This window comes from Coptis chinensis, chromosome 1 (assembly GCF_015680905.1).
Source record: "Coptis chinensis isolate HL-2020 chromosome 1, ASM1568090v1, whole genome shotgun sequence".
NCBI classification, from domain to species: Eukaryota; Viridiplantae; Streptophyta; class Magnoliopsida; order Ranunculales; family Ranunculaceae; genus Coptis; species Coptis chinensis.
The window spans coordinates 36,331,620-36,350,063 of record NC_141456.1 but is presented as its reverse complement, the minus strand read 5'-3'; the positions used below and the strand labels follow the sequence as shown (position 1 = coordinate 36,350,063).

The window sequence follows — 18,444 nt, the reverse complement described above, 5'->3', positions numbered from 1 at the left end:
TTGAATCGTTGATGCTGCTACCACACATTGGGCTGTTGTTGTTGCTGCTAGTGGATGCAATCCACCTCACGGTATCTGAAATTGCTAACAACAAACGATCTGAAATTTGTCACATTAACAGGTCAAAGAATATATCACTAAATATAACCTAAAAACTAATAACTGCGACACACGGAAGCAATGTAATGTATAGTTATAATCAAAGAAAGTTACCCAAATTGGTTAACTTAAGAGCTTGAGTGCGCAAAACCATACCTTGCACATGCCGTCAAATCCCTACCACCAAGGGGAAATAAGCATACAATGAGCACATGACGCTGCAGAGGTTTCGATTTGACATCATCCCTAATAATATCATGATAAAGTGGTTGGCTATAGCAATTTCAGCAAAAGTATTAAACTCGTCAAAAATGATCCCGGAATTTTCTTGGTCACCGAAAGCCGGTCCGAAAGGTGTGCACTTCTTGTTCTCGTTTCTAATCGTCCTAACCACAGCCTATATATACCTTCCATTAACTTCCAATGGGAAACAATACAACCTTGTCAACCACATAAGGGTATTCAAAGCTTCATCTTAGAACAAAAGAAAAAAAAAAAGTTTTACAGAGAGCAAAACCATATGAATTGCAGAAAAGGAAAACATAAAACTGGAATAGGGAACCATCTTAAAACGGAGGCAAACCATATAAACTGCCGTACGCAACATGACCTAAATCGTAGTATCAGTCGAGACAAACAACGATGGCTATTAGACCATGAACAAATTAATTGACGACAATCAATATCAGACTAATAATTTGAAATATTTGTAAAGTGTTGTTCTATAAGAAACGACCATTTTTGAGAATGTTAGACTCAGTTTGTCAACCATTTTTAAATTATGGAAAAGAAATATGACGTTAATGCATATATACTACTCCTTGCTAATCCATTCTCTACACCACATGTATTCAGAAATTTCTTACCTCTAACGTTTAGTGGCTCAAAGTACGCAAATAAGGGTTCTATTTTTATTTGATGGTTAAATAACAAACAGCAACAATGCATATGAAAAGAAAAAAAAAACATCATTCCCCATTAAAATCAGACCAAGCACGTCAAAATCTGATCCATTTTGGGAAAATTGAAAAGGTCACCTTTGTGACGATTTCGTTAAGCTATACCTGCTGCAAAAAAGAATTAAATATATAGATGAGAGAAATGGGCGCATAAGAGAAATACGTCTAGTTGGCTAGCACCCAAATCTGGTATAAATGGGGAAAAAAATCGGTATTCATGTGAAGGCGTAACATGCGAACATTTTAATAGCAGCGTGATCACATGCCTAGTAGAACCCATAAATTAAACTGGCCTACATTAGAAAGTTGCATAAGAGATTCCATCTGTTCCACATATACCCTCATGTCTACTGTACTGGTATGGCAGTTACAATCCTTAGAATTCATACATAAATGTTTGGTGCATGCGAAAGGGAAAAGTAAGAGATAAATTGCAGCATATGGTACATGAAAAAAAAAACAGTGACAAAAAGATGGAACATAACAATTAACATTGAACTGATATAAAAAATAAATCAAAGTTAGATAGGGAAGCACCAAACCACGAAACGAAACATACAGTGACGATAAAAAAAGTGAAACACAAAGGCACCAGTGAAAAAAAAACATAAAGAGGCACATTTCTCAAACAGTATCCAAATCCCTCTTGTTAAGAACACACATCAAAAGAAGTAGAGTTAAGACAATGTATTGATTCTACAGCCATGGATGTCTCCTGCAATGTAGAAAGGGTAAAAACGTTGACACACACGGACTTTTGATTGTATGCTTCATGTAGACTTTTTTTAACAAACAAAATAAATAAAGTTTTAAATTACAATATCCAAGAGTGTTGTGTTGTACATTTACCTTGAACTATGTTCTTTTTGTTTTTTTTGATGGCTGCATCTCGGAGGTTAATACTTTGCCTGGATCAGCTTCTTCAACAATATCAACAGATGACTCCACATATGCACCTTGGCTTCCCTAAGGTTGTGTAAAATGGTTAAATGTGATTGTAGTAAAACAAATTTGTTATCCGACCAAAAAGACACACATCAAACTACCTGCTCAACCAATTGACAATCGATGACAGCTTGGTCGGGGTAAATCTTCTCAACGGTAAACGATTCAAAACCTTCCTTTGCACTGTACTCGGTAATTTGCACTGGAAAATGTAAGATCGGCCTTCAAGTTTCCTTAGTTCAGTTTGAACCGCTTTCAGCCCTCGGTCCTGTAATTTGGATAAGAATGGGTAATTTAGACAAATGGCCTTCATTTTAAAAATAGACAGAGGCATTGGGTTTTTTAATTAGCTTGCCTTATGGATAATTTCTAATTCTTCAACCGACTTCTTCACCAAGTGTTCAGCATGTTTGTTGAAAGCGACAAAAGTGGTAATGTCTGAGAAATCATTAACAGCAAATCGTAGCTTGTACCTGTTTAGACATTAGAATGTGTATAGGCAAGAAGCAGTCATTTGTCATTTGTCATTTTAAATAAAACTTTAAAAAAACAACATAAAATATATATTTAACTCACTTTTTTTCGCTGTCCACTCTACATTTTGGACAGTGTGTCTTGGGTTCAGCCTGCGCAATCGTTTTCATACAACGCTTGCAACTATTGTAGTACCAATTATTACTGTATACTTTGTCTATAATGGCACTGCAAGTATAACTTGATCCCTACAACGATAGAATGGAGTATATTTTGAGCCAAAGGTATATACATTCATATATGAAAGCAAAAATTAGCATATACCTTATATGATTGATCTCTTCCCATTTCCTTCAATTCACTTATAGTAACTCGCCTGTCTCTAAGTAGTGCTTCTTCAGATAGATTTTCAGCAGGGCCCTCAAGCTCAACCAATATGTTTGCAGCTTCAATGCTAGTGAGCAACAATATAAAAGAATGTACGACCCGCTAAGTTTATAGGACAATATAGCCAAGGAATGGTAGTAAAAAAAATACACAAACCAATTAAAGGGAGAGGAAATTGGCCCAAATGGCATTGTGGTTGATTACAACACATTCATTTGTTATACAAACGAAAAATAGTTTACGTTCATCCACAACAGTTATATGTTGACATAAACTTATTTTTTATTTCCATAACCTCTTTTTTAACGCGTTATGTAAGAGCGAATGCAAATATGTTAGATAAATATCCTAAACTCACCCGCGCTTGTATTCAGTGATGGCGTGGATATCCAGGTTGACATAGATTTTTGTTCCACTAACAGATGAAAGGGTAATCTTGTCTACAACAAAAGACATATTAAAAGTGCGTTGGCTTAGAATAGAATTTAAAATTAATTAATTTTCAATAACAATTAAAGTTGTGAACACTGTAAATGTATTATTACCTTGATAATCCCTTGCAACCAGCGCGTGGCTATAATGATCACATTCTGTTGTGTTAGTATGTCATCCGGAATTGATTTGACCAGATCACCCCATAAAGTAATGGTCACTTCAGCGCGCCTAAAGGGTGAATAAACTTGATTAGGCTACAACAGCATGTTTGGCTGTTTAAATTGATATATAAAGGGTGTACTAACTTCTGATCCATGAGTACTATCTCCTTTAAAACTGATCCAGATTTCTGTTTTGTGCTGCTGACTTTCTTCAACACACCAATCACATCTGCTTGTTTAAATAAATATAAGGTTAGATCTTTGATTATATCCAGTTAACTTTAAGAGACGGTTTAATTTAACAGGGAAGTAAAACCAAGAGGGGATATTTAAGCATAAGGTTGTGATTGATTACCTGATAGAAGAGTTTTCTGTTTTGCTTTGTTTGGCACTGTGTTATACTCAATGAAATTGAAGTTGTATCTTGCGATTTCAGCCCCCCCTTCATCAGCTAACTGTATCAATGTGACTGGTTTGAATTTTATTACAAAGGGATGTACCACTGGGCGATAGGTCGTTGCTAACACCACGTCAAATCTCTCAATGACGTAGATGTTGCCCTCTTCCAACAAAGCTCCTTTTGCAAATTTGTCAAATTCTTTAAAATCCTTCGATTCCAATTTAGCATGTATGTGGGTTCCCTAGCAAGAAGAGGAAAAAATCAGTGGTAAATTCTGAATGATTGCAAAACAAACGCGGTTGATTACCTTAGCATCCAATAGCAGAAAGTCTCTACTTAAGACCTCATTGTTGTTATTCCAATGGATTGACTCCCACATTCTGGTCAGACGAACTTTTATTTTCAAGTTGGTTGTGCCACTACGAAGCGAGGTAAGGTGTTGGAATTCTGTTGTTGCCATTGAGGTATTCCTACAAAACAACCATATTGAATGTACGAAAGAAACTAAGCAGAAATCTTAAACACACACTTTCTAAGAAAGAGCATCTAGATTACATAAGAAAAAAGAATATAATCATCTTATAGTGACATAGAAGAAAGTTTTGATTGCGCACAAGGCGAAGAGTAATATGATTGAGAGGAAAATAATAGTAGGGTATGTAACTCCAACGATTACCTAGAAGATGCAAATATTTTACTTGATAAATTGAACGATATGCTCACAACCTCTCCAGCACAACATGTATATAAACAATAGTATAGGTAGGCTTGGAGTGGAACGGTCTTGACCAATTTAAGAGGTTCAATGTTGTAAGGGTGTTGCATACGTTTTTTATTTTAATCATATGCATTAATGGGAGGCCTGGAAGTTGTATAGATTGCAGGCGTTTTAGGAGGAATGAGGGAGGTAGCACCCAAGCGCTGATTAGTTTTTTTTTCCCGCAATTATTACATATCTATATATTTAATGGGCAAAGGGAAAAGTGAAAACTGCCCACGTATTAAATTGTATTTGGTTCTGGGCAATATGAACAGTGTATGAGGTCCATTATTATTGTTACCTCTCTATCACTCTATGTTTCACTTTTATTTTTTATTTTTTTTATTGGCTCTTAATTTGTTTTTTTTTTAAATTATAAAGATGTTTTAAATTTGATTTATATAATTTTTTCTTGGAATAATCATCTTGATTTAATTGAGATTAAAATGACTGAGTGTGGTGATATGTGGGAATTCATACCGCCTTATTAATGCGAAAATAGTATCAATTTCTGCAATTGTGTTGTGAGGTGCAGATTAGTGACTTTTCTTCGCTTGTGATTCAGATGTACACATTAGGCGTAGTTGGTATACTACAATGTGAATCTACCAATTGGACGAATATACTAATTGAACTGAAAATACGTATATAGATATTGGCAAGAAATGATAACTTGCTCACGTATTGTCTACTAAATCAATATGCCGTTAAAAATAAAACAAAATAAGCAATAATAATATATTGGAAAAAACAGAAAGCAAACTAAAGAGATGTAATCACACGATCACAGCGCACAATAGAAATATTGACTCTCACATGAGGTATAGGGCACGTTGATTGTTATTAAATATAAGAAAAACTGGTGTTTTTGTATATCAAAATGTTTGGTCATCATCGGTACTCTTAAAACATGCTGCAGTAGCATCAATTCAAGGCGGCTTCCATACTCGGACCTGAAACACTATTTGGTTACTTTGATGTACAGTTAACGTTTGGTGGTGAACGTCTACCAGTCTACCAGGAGCATTAATTCCATTTAATAGCCATGAGTAGCCAAGATTGAAGGCTCACTTACGGAATCCCACTTCTTGCCCCTGTCACCGAATAGTTTGGAACAAAAGGCGGCAAAGTCGCAAAATCACCCCTGAAACAACAGGTAGCAATTCATTAATCAACAAATAATTGGATCTATATTACGGTATGGTTCCATGTGTTTTATGTGTATAGTATGTTTAAGGTGCGTTAGAGGCTAACAATGTTGGCTGTAAGCTACTTGTTCAGTTATTGCAAGATATTCTTTCTGAGGTTTTAGAAACATAATGTCCTATGAAATTAAGAGGGACCACAGCTACTTTTGAATCCCTTTCAGTATTCTTGGCTTCCTTCGAGGTTATATGTGCTAACGTAAAGTCAATTGCTTTGTTTATGTTATCCAGTTGTAATGCTATTAAATTGGTAGAAGCGACCATATCCTTTCCAGAGAAATGTGTATGCTTGAAAGTTCAGACGGTAGCTGCATTTGTTCCATAGCAGATGTTCTTATTGGTTCTTATTGTTGTTCATTTAAATTAATGCATAAAAAGTTAAAGTTAGATACAAAAGGGATGAAACAAACTAAATCAAAAACAAATGTAACTTACCTGACATTGCTCAGCATCAATGTCACCCGGTCCTAGAAACCCATGAAAAATCGACACGAATCCATTAGGCCAACCGAAAATAAGTAGATGAACGTCAATCATAGCCTCCAAACTATCAAGGGGAAAAAAAAGGCCAAACAACTAATCAATGACCCTATGAATAATTTGATTAAACAACACAGGAAAAAAATTAAAATCAAAAGCGCTAAAACAAATCAGGAAAAAAGAAATTGCTTTGGTGATGCTACAGGGGCTGCTGAATCTGTTGCCTTAAGTTATGTAAGGTGCATCTACAATCGTTAATACTCTTCTTTTACTGTTCTTTCGTATCATTTAGTTCTGACATTTAGAGAAGCGGAGGTAGTCTGACAGCTATATTAATGAAGTTGCAACCTTGACGCCACATAATATGTTGAGCTTGTTACTAACAGAAATAAGTTGTAGGACTCTATCATATTCCTTTTATCAATGGTGAGAAGCATAGTATGTAGTCACGGGAGAGCACGAATTGAATGGTTGTGGAACTAAGATCGAATTGTGTTTGACCATGTAGGAGCCAAATATGCAGCTAGCCAATCCATGCAGGACTCAACTTGAACAATATTCTAGGAATCTACTTATTGAACAATCTAAAAACCAATTGAATTCTCCTATGGCAGATCAGATAGACTCCTAGATGAAGTTCAAAATGAGATAAACTTAATGTTTAATTTATTGCCACTATCCTTACTTGGCAGTTATTTGCTTCTTGCAATTGGAATCGTTTATACCCCATGCTTGTAACTTTTATTTGCCAAAGAGTTCATAGCAGAAGGGGCATCAAGAAATTTCAACACAGACTATCTTTCATAAAATTTATTTTCTATTAAGTGAGAACCGCAACTTGATATTCTCTTATTTATTCTTAAGCATTTCATAATTACTCGATTCCTACACGCTTTACCAAAGCATTTGGGTTGTTTATAGAAAAAAGATGTTATGGTTCTTGCAGTGTCGCAATATTCCTCCCCATTTCTTTGGATCAGACTAATTCCACAACCACCGTAGGATATTTGGTTGCTTTATTGACTCTGTAGTATCTACAACTTCAAATTTTTTTTCCTAGCTTTTGTTTTTGGACTGCTTTAGGCTTCCAAATATTAAACTTTTCATTAGGTTCTACCACGTAAATCTTCAACAGTGTAGATTAAACTTATTTAATTTATTTGCAAAAGTTAAACTTACATTTTTGTTTCATTTGACTCCTAAGACTATGTAGCGTATATTCATGGTTACAGTCATTTTTTTGTGTAATCAGAAAGCATTTCCTCCAATTAATTATCCATGCTTGAGAGTGTTTCTGACAAAAAAGTTACTTAGCAAGGAGCATGGGGAAAATTTTGGAAATGACATTTTATACTCTGTGCATTTCCGCAATGTCAATACCGTCTAACATTGAAACACCAGCAAAGTGTACTGCAATAACTTATGGTATTGTTATCAAATGTATAAGGTCCCCATGACCCATATGACGCTTCGGTGGGAAAGCCGAAAGCGAATGCAATGTCGGTTTAGAGGACTAAACAGAGCATGGTTTTACTCCAGGTTCAGATGACTGTAAAACTAAAGTAGAAACAAAAAATAGACTGCAAGAAGAGCAGTTACATAGAACGGTGAGTACTGGCAAGTGGAACTTATTAAATGCAAATTAAATTGATCTGTTTAAGACCATAAGATGGAAAGCCTATCACAACTGCAATCAGAACTTTGTTATTTATCTATAAATCAATGGAGTTTCCTTGTCCCATGGTAAGTTCTTATTATAGCAAGGGAGACACGGCATTCAGTGGGAAGGAATGAATATACGGATTTGGGCCTAAGACTGGACGATCAGGTATCTACTCTCTAGGAGTCTAGGTACATTCTCAATGCAATGAAGACTAAGTGTTAAGAGTAATTGTCTAACAGTTTGCCGCATTGGGGGCTCAAATACGGGGTAAATGGATTTTCGGATTCCCACACACCCGTTATCATAATGCTTCATTTCATCTTTGAATATGTGAACCCACCAAGTCTCATCAGCTAATACTCAGCTGAATAACTTATTGCTGTTCCAGTTACAGCTGGAGTTGCTGTTATGCTGACCATAACAATGATCATATGAACGGCACAAAAGATTAATTCTTAGTGTATTCCGAGCTAGCCTCATTAAACGCTCTGAGCCACACGCGCAAGTTTCCTGCAGGATTGAATGTTGTCGTCATTTCAACCCACTCCCTGGATTTGGTATAGGGAGGCCTCTTAGAGACAGGCAAGGTATACTGATGAGCCACACCCTTAAAAAGAAAGAAAGAATTGCTCGACACTGAATAGAAAATAAAGGAAATCCGCCATTCCTATGAATGGCGTCAGGACCAACCCTAACCTGGCCGTTGCTAATCAAATGCCCAAAGTCCTGGCGGGCAAAGAAAGTCACAACCTTCCCGTTTCTGCTAGGAGAGGAAGATTGATCAAACTTACTTGCCAGTTGAGGTACTTAACATTCCAGAACATTACAAAAATGAAGATTTTAAAATGTTAAAACTTCTCAATATGGATGAGCAAGATAATGTTAATGTTTATTAACAACGGGCATTCTCAGAGCAAGCCTTGGCAATTGGCCTGTCCAAGAGAGCGTTGTAAGTTCACCTGGTCGAAGAGAAACTCATAGAGGAAAGGACCAAGATCAAAGGATCAAAGAAACCCGACCAGATAGGCTCTTACCGGCAGAACTCAATGGCTAATCGGTTTCCTACGCTCTAGCGGATGTAATTGGCCAAGGTGCTGTTTTCTCGCCTCGCACAGGGCGATCCGCGATTATTCGGGCCTTAGTGCGGGTGTCTTTCTCTGACCAGCGCTTTCTCCACTACACCTCATAGAGATAGAACCCTAAACCCTAAACCCTAAATTTCACAAAGAGGGATTTTACGAAAGAGAGCCTTCAACGGCCACCCTACTCTACTCCTCAACTCGTGCCATCCACGATGACTTAAAAATCTCTAAAGCCCGGGAGAAGGGCCGGTACAGCTTTTCAGTGGTAAAGGACTGACCACACAATCACTCTTTAGTCGCAGCGTGACCAGTAACTGATGCAGGGGAGCTTATATCTTATATAATCGATGGGATCTGTATGTGACCCATGCCGGGGACGCTTCCCTAAGCTCGGACTAGTGGCATCTATTTGCTCAGAACATTGGCCCCCAGGTGTTCCACAGATGGCTAGGTACCCAAGGGAATATGATTGACCCAATGGATACTACTTCCTTGTGGGAATCCCTTCCCGTGCCCTGACTTGCTAAGCAAAACCAAAACTGACTATCACAAGTGCCTACTGTTGTTGTTAGGTTAATCTGCCCGTATCCTATACTACCCCATTCTTAGGTAAACCATTCGTGCAAAACGTCCACCTAACATTTATCCTCGAAGCCTTTCGACCGAAGAACTCATCTCTGCTTTTTAGTTTGCGATGGGGCATGTGAGCAACACAATCGCCTTTGTTTCAGGTAAGCTCGTCAGCATATTTTGTTTTGGGATGCCCAAGTTGAGTTGATAATTCAGCTGACCTCACAGCCAGCCGAGCATAAGTATCAGGTTTAGTAGCCTTCGTGGTGACGAATCCATCCATTCTACTGAAATTCAGGCCTTGGTAGTAGATAAAGGCCTCAAAAAATTTAAGAATTGGCATAGGCTTCAACATATATTGGAAGCAATAAGGGTAGTAGTAGGCTCCCGACCCTGACACGAGGGTATCCCAGACTCAACAATAAGGTAAGTTAGCTCTCCGCACTCGTACCATTGCAACCAACAGTATACAACGCAAACAGAAGAACTTAAGGTAGTTATAATTACCTCCTCTTCCTTGGCGCTTGTGAAAAATCTGGTGCCTCCAAAGTTAAGTAAGCTGCATTCAGTTAAAGAAACGATCACAAACTGTAACAACACATTATCCACTCCGCAATTTGATATAATAACTTCGCAGCAAACGTAAGCAATGCAAACATTATCTTGATGTAGTGATATCAGGAAAACCTAATTCGCGTAGTTAATATTGCTGCAGGAACACATGCAGTACAATATAAATTCTTTTGGTTACACATGTGAATTGATATGTATAGGCATAATTTCACAAATTTATATATCTTCTCAACAGAAATGAACTTAATGGAACAACATAAAAATCAATTTTTATCTTGGGAAAAACCTATGTAAATTCCTTGCAATAACAAAAAATAGTGCAATTTACTTGTCAAATTGCACACCAAATTATTACACATCATTAAACCTCGTTCGATGGATTAAACGGTGCACAACGCAAGGAAATTGCAGAGGCAACTGTAGTTATATATTGTATACATAAGAGACACAATCAACGTACGAAGTAAGGAAGATTAAAATAACATACAGATATATGAACCAATAATTAGGCAGGTAAGAACAGAAGATACCAACGGCTACTGTGCACTGCAAGAACGGAGGATGTCGTTGTAGACGACATTTTTTGTGTAAGTTCCAGAGAGACCCCTCAATGTTCCCTTCTTAACTAAAACTCTAGTCGAAGACTGTGAAACTCCTCTTGATAAAGCAACATAGAGTTGGCCGTGGGAGAAAACATGCTCGGGTAAATATACTCCAATATTTTGTATTGTTTGACCTTGTGATTTGTTTATTGTAAGAGCGAAGCTTAACTTTATAGGAAATTGTTTCCTAGTCAACTCAAAAGGTAGCCTTGCATCTTGAGAAGGGTGCAACGGAATACGGGGCAAGAAAACTCTAGCACCAGCTGAATTTCCAGTAACGATTTCAGCATCAATTACATGTGTGTCGAACCCTCTACATATTAGTCGTGTTCCATTACATAGGCCATTCTTAGGATCTAAATTCCTCATTAGAATAACTGGAGCTCCTAGCTTGAGTTTCAACTGGTGAGGAGGCAGATCACTGGGACAGATAGAATTTAAGTACTCTTGAGGGTACAAACCACGCGTATCATTTCCAACCGAATCGAAAGAGTAATACGACACTTCTTCACCTGGAAACTGATTAATTATTTCATCATTCACTAATTCAACAGTTTCATTCCTAGGAGTTATTATTGCCCTCTTAATCATGTAGTCAGTGTCACCGACATTTTCATGTAATCTTCGAAAGATCTCATTTATAAGATTCACACGTGAATGCTCATTCTCCCACGACACCACAATGTCTCTAGGAAGTTCAATCATGTCCCCATCAATAAATGGTCTAGTCCCATCGCCTATGCTCATAAGAAACTCCGCAAAAGCGGGATCATTTTTCGCTCGCATGTTTTCTTTAAGACGCACCACATGCACTTTATCCCAAAGTGGTGAGTTTGTAATACATGCGTCAATAGTTTGTGCTCTTGTTCCACGTGAAACAATAGGGAGTACTTGACGGAAATCTCCACCCATAACGAAAACCTTCCCTCCAAAAGGTAATTCACTGCCTGTGATGTCTTTTAAAGTTCTGTCCAGTGCCTCAAACGCATAACGATGTGTCATTGAAGCCTCATCCCATATCAGTATACTCGCTTGTTGTAACAAACATGCCAAGTTGCTCTTCTTGCTTATTTTGCACGTGGACGTAGATGTAATTGGTATTGGAATCTTGAACCTAGAATGGGTCGTACGACCGCCAGGCATCATTATAGCAGCAATTCCCGAAGTTGCTGTCGCAATAGCAATTTGGCCCTCGCTCCGGAGTGTTGCTAGAATGGATTTATATAAGTATGTTTTGCCTGTTCCGCCTGGTCCGTCAACGAAATATACCCCACCCTCTCTCCGTTGGACCGAAGTGATAATCTTTTCATAAGCATTTTTTTTATCATCAGTAAGTGTACTTACAGAAGTAATGTCTTCTGAAGCAATGAGAATAGACAGTTCTTCTCTAACCAAGTTGGATATATCATCTAGGTCGACATGTTCACCGGTGATTGCAGGCAAATCGTAACCCAAAATATTTTGACCATGCTGTTCCAATAACACTTGAAGTTCGCGTAACAAACGATCATGCGATACGTTGAGTTTCAAACCCGACGGTGTAATCTTCACCATATAGCTATGGAATTCATTCCACAAATCACGAACTCCAGATGGATTACAATATACCAAGATTGTAACAAATAATTTCCGTAGAGAAGAGGGCATTTGTATCCTCAATGCTTCAAGCAAACATTCGTGAACATCATTATCCCTTTCAAGCAGCCCCAATGCTTCAGCCGCCTCTTTGAATGTGGGGTATACATTAGATCCGACCGTTCATAGATGCTCAAATGATGTTGGTCCTCGAACATGATTAAGCAATACCCTCAAGTAGTACCGCTCACCTTCAAGAGGGGATACTGCATAAAGCCTTCCAATGACACGATTATGGCCATTTCTTTCTTTCCAATTATTGGACGTCTTGTTCCATACATAATGTTCAGGGATCTCACGATAAAGATATAGCCAAGCAGCCTCATCAATGCTATTAAGTTTAAAAAATTCTGTTAACATCGTGCGGGAGTTCTTATCATCAGCCAAAACATCCTCAATGAGTTGGTTGCCTTCATAGGTAACCTCATGCATATTCTTAAGATGGACCTACAAAAAATACACAGATGGGTATATCTGACTAAGCGGGAATTCAAAAATTCTCCAAAGGGCTTCCTGTGGGCAAATCCAACGTCCATCTACATACTGCTTTATTTCATCCTTTTCTTCTATGTCTGTAAATGTTACTTCCATGGCCACTCGATTTGAACCCTTGTAGATATACTTGTACAAATATTTGACATTTTTAATGCTCGAGCATACCTCCACATTGATATGGCAATTGTATTTTTTTAACAACCACGGGTTATAAGGCACAACCCAACGATTATCGACACGGTAACGACGACGATGATTCTGGACAATTGCAAAAGCACCATTGTCTCGCCTCATATATGTAGCATAAGAATCACTTCCTTGATTAGTTACTGGTGCAAATTGTTTTGGGAAATTTCGTGTACATTTATGATCTTTCATGCAAACACATGTTGGATTCACAACACCACACGGTCCATGAATCATGTGTTTGACAACAATCTCATATAGCTCTGGTTCAATATGTGGATCTGGAATTTCCGCTCTAACAATTTGGTCATAATCGTCTGCAGTTGTTAGCTTGTCATTCTCGTCAAGAATAAGAAGGATGTGTGCATGAGGCATTCCTCTTTTTTGGAATTCAATAACATGTACGTGTGCCATGACTTTCCCAAGAACTTCTTTAGTAAACAAATCATTCTTCAACTCTTCAAGCTTTGCACGAAAGATCCTTACTATCAAATCTGGCCTGTCATTTGGAACTTGACCTTCTAACAACTCATCAGTGATATCCTTCCAAGACGGATTGCAAGTCATTGTGATAAACAAATCCGGCCTCCCATACTTTTGAACTAATGCCATAGCATCGTGATATCGCCGGTGCATGTCACGGGGACATCCAACAAAAGATGCAGGCAAGATTGTTTTGCGTCCAACATTACCTACATTTTTTTAAGAGATGGATATAGGGATGTCTAACCGGTTAAATGGTAATAAATTATAAAACTTAATACACACCTGAATGGATTTCTCCTGAGCTTAAATAGTCTTGAAGTCCTTGATAAAGCTCAGCCCTAATTTCTTGTTGGTGATCACGTATCCACCTTAATCTCAGAGTTGATATTTTAACATAGTTGTCAACTATGTACTGTTGCAAAAGACGGCCACTACGGAGAAGTAGAAGTGGATCATTTGGTCGAATCTAAGAATGGGAGAAGACATTGGTCAGGTAATTGTTTCGGAAAACCAATACAGAACAAAACACTAAATAGATCGAAGTTGAAGGCTTACTTGGAGCAAGTAACAATAAAATTGTTGACTCGTGAGTCGTTTTCTATTAGAACGGAACATATGCTGCCGTAAGGGAGTAGAAGAGGGTATTGAAGTGGATCATAATAGCCGGTCGTGTCGGGGACATTCTCAAACTCTCCAGATATTCTTTGAGCTATGATGTCCCTTTCATTTAGGTTACTTGGATCCTCACCACCAACTAAGATCGCTGCTACTTGAGAAGATGTAGGCATGCTATATTGATGTGCTCCTGTTGGGTGATCTCTAATAAGTAGACGAAGATTCGGTGATGACAACCTCTGGGAAACTTGGCGAAAATTCTTGACATACGGATTCTCCTTTAAAACATTATGAATGATAACCAATACCCGTCTGTCTAACACGCTATTTTCAGCCATACGATTGTCAAGCTCATGATCTGTATCGTATATATACATTTGAAGAAATCTAGGTCTGTGACCAGGACTTGGGAGAAGGCCACCGATACGGTGGTAAATAGAGCCCCGGGCTTTATACGTGTAAGCTCCTTCTCGACCGTTAGCTAGATCATCGTCTATCTTAACCCCCATAGAAGTAAATGAGAAGACATGATTATATGCACGTATGTTCTTCCTAAAATCGACAGCAGTAGTCGATGGAGATGTAAATAAATTAATCAACTCAGTCGGTGCTGCTAAAGCTGGCAAGTTTATTGTCCCATTTGATAAGCAAAAACCAGGAGGTTCGCGGCGGAATAGTTTCGCTTGGCATCGTGGACAATTCGTAGCTTGTGTTAAACGATGTGTCTGAACATCTGAAGAGTTGTCGCAGCTTCGTGCACAATTATGATTCCGCCTTTTTCTAGCCGCGTCGCCCCTCATCCGTCCGATCTGACCGTTATCTAAGGCAACACACTATGCCAAGTCAATATATTAATCATGGAAGCCTAGCAGCAGAAAAGCCTAAAAGACATAAAATAGATACAGTTAATTCAAGGGCAAAGTTTAACCTTGCACAGGAAGCGCTTCTTCTCTTGACCCCTCATGGTCCCCGACATCACCAGAGTGAATTACAGTATTAATTCCATTGAATGGATTAATGACATCAACACAGAAATCTCCGTGATCAGCGTCAGTGTCTACAAAATAAATAAAGGTCCTTGTATTGCAAGATACGTAAACGAAAAGAACAAATTTATTATTGGGTAAAGAGTAAGGTCCACATGTAACCTTCAAAAGGCTCGCCTTCGCTGCCACTGCTGATCTGGATGTCGACCCCATTAAAGCCAACGTTATTAATAGCATAGTCGTCAGGAATATCATCAGCAAGGATGCCCAAACCTGATTAGAGTCTAGTTATTTTCCCTAGATAAATAAGCGGTTGTGAATCTAAGCGGATAAGTAATTAGTGGGGGTAGTTACCGTCATTGCCAACAATTTCCGATGTAGATGCCGTTGCGTTAATACAGTTCCGAGCATATTGCCTTATATGAGTCAGACGTCTTCGTTGCAAATCACTTTCTCCGTAAAGCAACACGTGCGAAACATCTCTAGATGGGTGTCGGCCTTGGATTAACTCGGGAGGCGTCGAATTGTTGGAGTCCAACGATCCATCAGCAAGAAATGATTGAGGGGCATGCCACGCAACACGTATGCGCTCTCTCTGAGAAGTCAATTCTTCATTTCTTTGGTTTCGGATTCGTTGATAATAATTGATCCGCCTACGTTCCCTTCGCTGGGCCATTTGTTCTGAGCTCATATTGCTTACTCTTGCTCTTTCTCGATTACGCCGGTTTTGTTGTTGTTGTTGTCGTACGTCAATATCACTAAGGGAACCCAACCTTGGGTGCTCCTCAGGCGCGTCCATATCTAAATGGTTGTAAACGGAAAATACGTTGGCTGCACAGACTATTTTTCAAAGGTAGGAAAAGAAATGATATCTAGGGAGTTACTAATCCACTCCTACCTTAACAAATTAAAAAATGTAGATAAACAAAACAGCGCACACAAAATAAAATGTAACATATTAATAAAACAAAACGAAAAGATATAATAGTCCACATTTGAATAGAAAACTCAAATAAGTTAAACATACATTAAAGCACACGAGGCTAATAAGAATAAATAATTAAATATATAGTTGTTGATGGTCCAGACAAATAAAATAACATCATCATATTTGGTTAGGTACGCAAGTAGGTCGAAAACAAAAATAAGGTGCGGAATGTACTTATGTTTATACAGAAGTGCACACCGACAAATTTGTTATCGAAATTGATTTAATGTGATTCATGCAAAGATGGTCAATATGAGAATGTATTTCATTTGATTGGAGAGAGGGACATAATAAAAAAGGGATCGTAAATATCGCAATAGACGACTTTTATTCGAACAATACCGGTTCTAAGAAGGAAAAAGATGTTCAAGAGTGAAGCCAACACACCTAAAATGCAAATTGGGCGAAAATTAACTTATCCTTATAGCGATGCACACAACTCAAAAGATCGACAGAGGGCTTCTGAACCGTATTGACTGCAAACAACAAAAGAGAAAAGGTTAAAAAAACTTGTGGAAACGAACAGAAGGCTCTATACACTTCCTAATGGGGGGAAAATTGGTTGTTGATGCTGTAGAAGCATTGCCTATGATGGCTTGATGGTTGCTTCTCTTGATCCTACTTGGGGGCCTTTCTATGTAACACTAATCTAATAATTATAATTATAGTATAAATTTGAAAGGGAACTGGGATCATCCTTTTTTATTTGAGACTCTTTTATATCACATCATCCAATGAATATGTAAAGACAGTGTTGGAATGGTCCTTATAAGGATCAAAAATGTTGTTTATAACGTAAGTGACTTTGATCTAAACAATGTTAATGAAAAACCTAATCATAGCCGAGATGAATAAAAAACTATCCACGACTACTGGGTCGATGACTATGAGGGGCACAATGACAGTTGACCATAATTCTAGTGGTAGAGTAAAGCCGTACGGGCTGAACCACATCAAGCAAAATGAGTCGCCGTAGAGGGATTGTGTATCACGCCACATTAAACATGGAATGGCCTATAAACAAAGCTGTTATAAATAATTAAACATGCATCTATGGAATTAGGTTTTAAATCATTCCAACGAAGAAGTTGGTCACGTAGTGTTAGATTAGGCATATGCCCAAGCATGGTAAAGAATGGGAAGGGACATCAAATATGCGTAGGTATGTGTGAAGAATGGTTGGATTTCTAGTTACCTAATCATTGGAGACTTTATTTTGGCCAAGAATGAAGGCATGTTGGAAACATTAAAACTAAAACACTCAACCTACTTGGTCAAGAATCTAGGCATGTTCAGACACGGTAACAGAACTAAAAAATCTCTAAAAGACAACTAACTATTTTATGAACCAGGTACGAAAACTCAAGTTTAAGTAACTTTATCTTATTAATCCCAAATGACATTGTTCTGTGCTTTTGGTTAATGCTGATGCCACAACCAAGGAACTTAACAAAGGTATAGCAAGAGTCAACCAAAAGCTAAAGCTAATCAAATCAATGACAAATGGCGAACCTTTAAGTAATGTCTGTGTAAAACACAACCACTGAAAATGCAGTGCTTCTCTATAGCAATTATTTCTTGTAAAGAACCTCTGCCAGGTTCAAGTACTGCACAAAACAAAATTTGATACGGACACCAGACCTACAGAAGGAAAGAAGTCTGTATAATTAGCAAAAGCAATAAGTTTGACACGTCAGAATTCAGAAAAAAAATGGGATGAAAAAAATGCATGAACATGAATTGGACCTTCAAATTCAAAAGGTTATATCAGCAGATCAACTTTGTAGCACTGGAGATGATATGCGAGCGGCAAACCTCTGGACCATGTGGATGTTTTAGTCTGTCAAGGGAAAACCAAGTTCACACCTTACGAAAAATGATTTGTTTAAGTACATATATATGAAAAGTAAATATATAGAAGGATATATTCTCCTCATATATGGGATGATTCAACATCAACACATTATTGTTGCTAACAATAGCACGAAGCAGTAGCTCCTTGGCCTACTCGTGTTTCTTTTTCTACATTTTACATAGTTGCAAGAATAAAATCAGATCTGGTATTGCAACAGTGTAAAACTATAAAATCCAGCTATTTCTTGTGTGAATAAGTTACCAATAATAAATATAAAATATAAAATACTTCATGAACAGATAGCTTGAGTTTATATAACATGTTGAAGCAGGCTACATAAACACAATAAAAACAAAAAACAGGTTGGAATGACTTAGAAGATGAGCATGCATTTTTGTTCCAA

General features: G+C 37.8%; 2 protein-coding genes and 1 long non-coding RNA gene across 3 annotated transcripts; all 3 read right to left on the bottom strand.

Moving 5' to 3' along the window:
* Positions 1-2,357: 2,357 nt before the first annotated feature.
* On the bottom strand, positions 2,358-2,881 carry LOC147523767 (uncharacterized). Its single transcript, XR_015196776.1, has 3 exons — positions 2,802-2,881; positions 2,580-2,725; positions 2,358-2,476 (listed from the first exon to the last, which is right to left on the bottom strand). It is a non-coding gene; the product is annotated as an uncharacterized LOC147523767 (long non-coding RNA).
* A 7,848-nt stretch (positions 2,882-10,729) lies between these two features.
* Positions 10,730-12,349, bottom strand: LOC147523766 (uncharacterized). The gene has a single exon (XM_086572309.1). The coding sequence runs from the start codon at positions 12,347-12,349 to the stop codon at positions 10,730-10,732; it is 1,620 nt and encodes a 539-aa protein (XP_086428435.1).
* A 204-nt stretch (positions 12,350-12,553) lies between these two features.
* LOC147523765 (uncharacterized) lies at positions 12,554-15,997 on the bottom strand. The gene is made up of 7 exons (XM_086572296.1): positions 15,553-15,997; positions 15,361-15,471; positions 15,141-15,269; positions 14,278-15,032; positions 13,880-14,063; positions 12,971-13,803; positions 12,554-12,877 (listed from the first exon to the last, which is right to left on the bottom strand). The coding sequence occupies exons 1-7, from the start codon at positions 15,995-15,997 to the stop codon at positions 12,554-12,556; spliced, it is 2,781 nt and encodes a 926-aa protein (XP_086428422.1).
* Between the last annotated feature and the right edge of the window lie 2,447 nt (positions 15,998-18,444).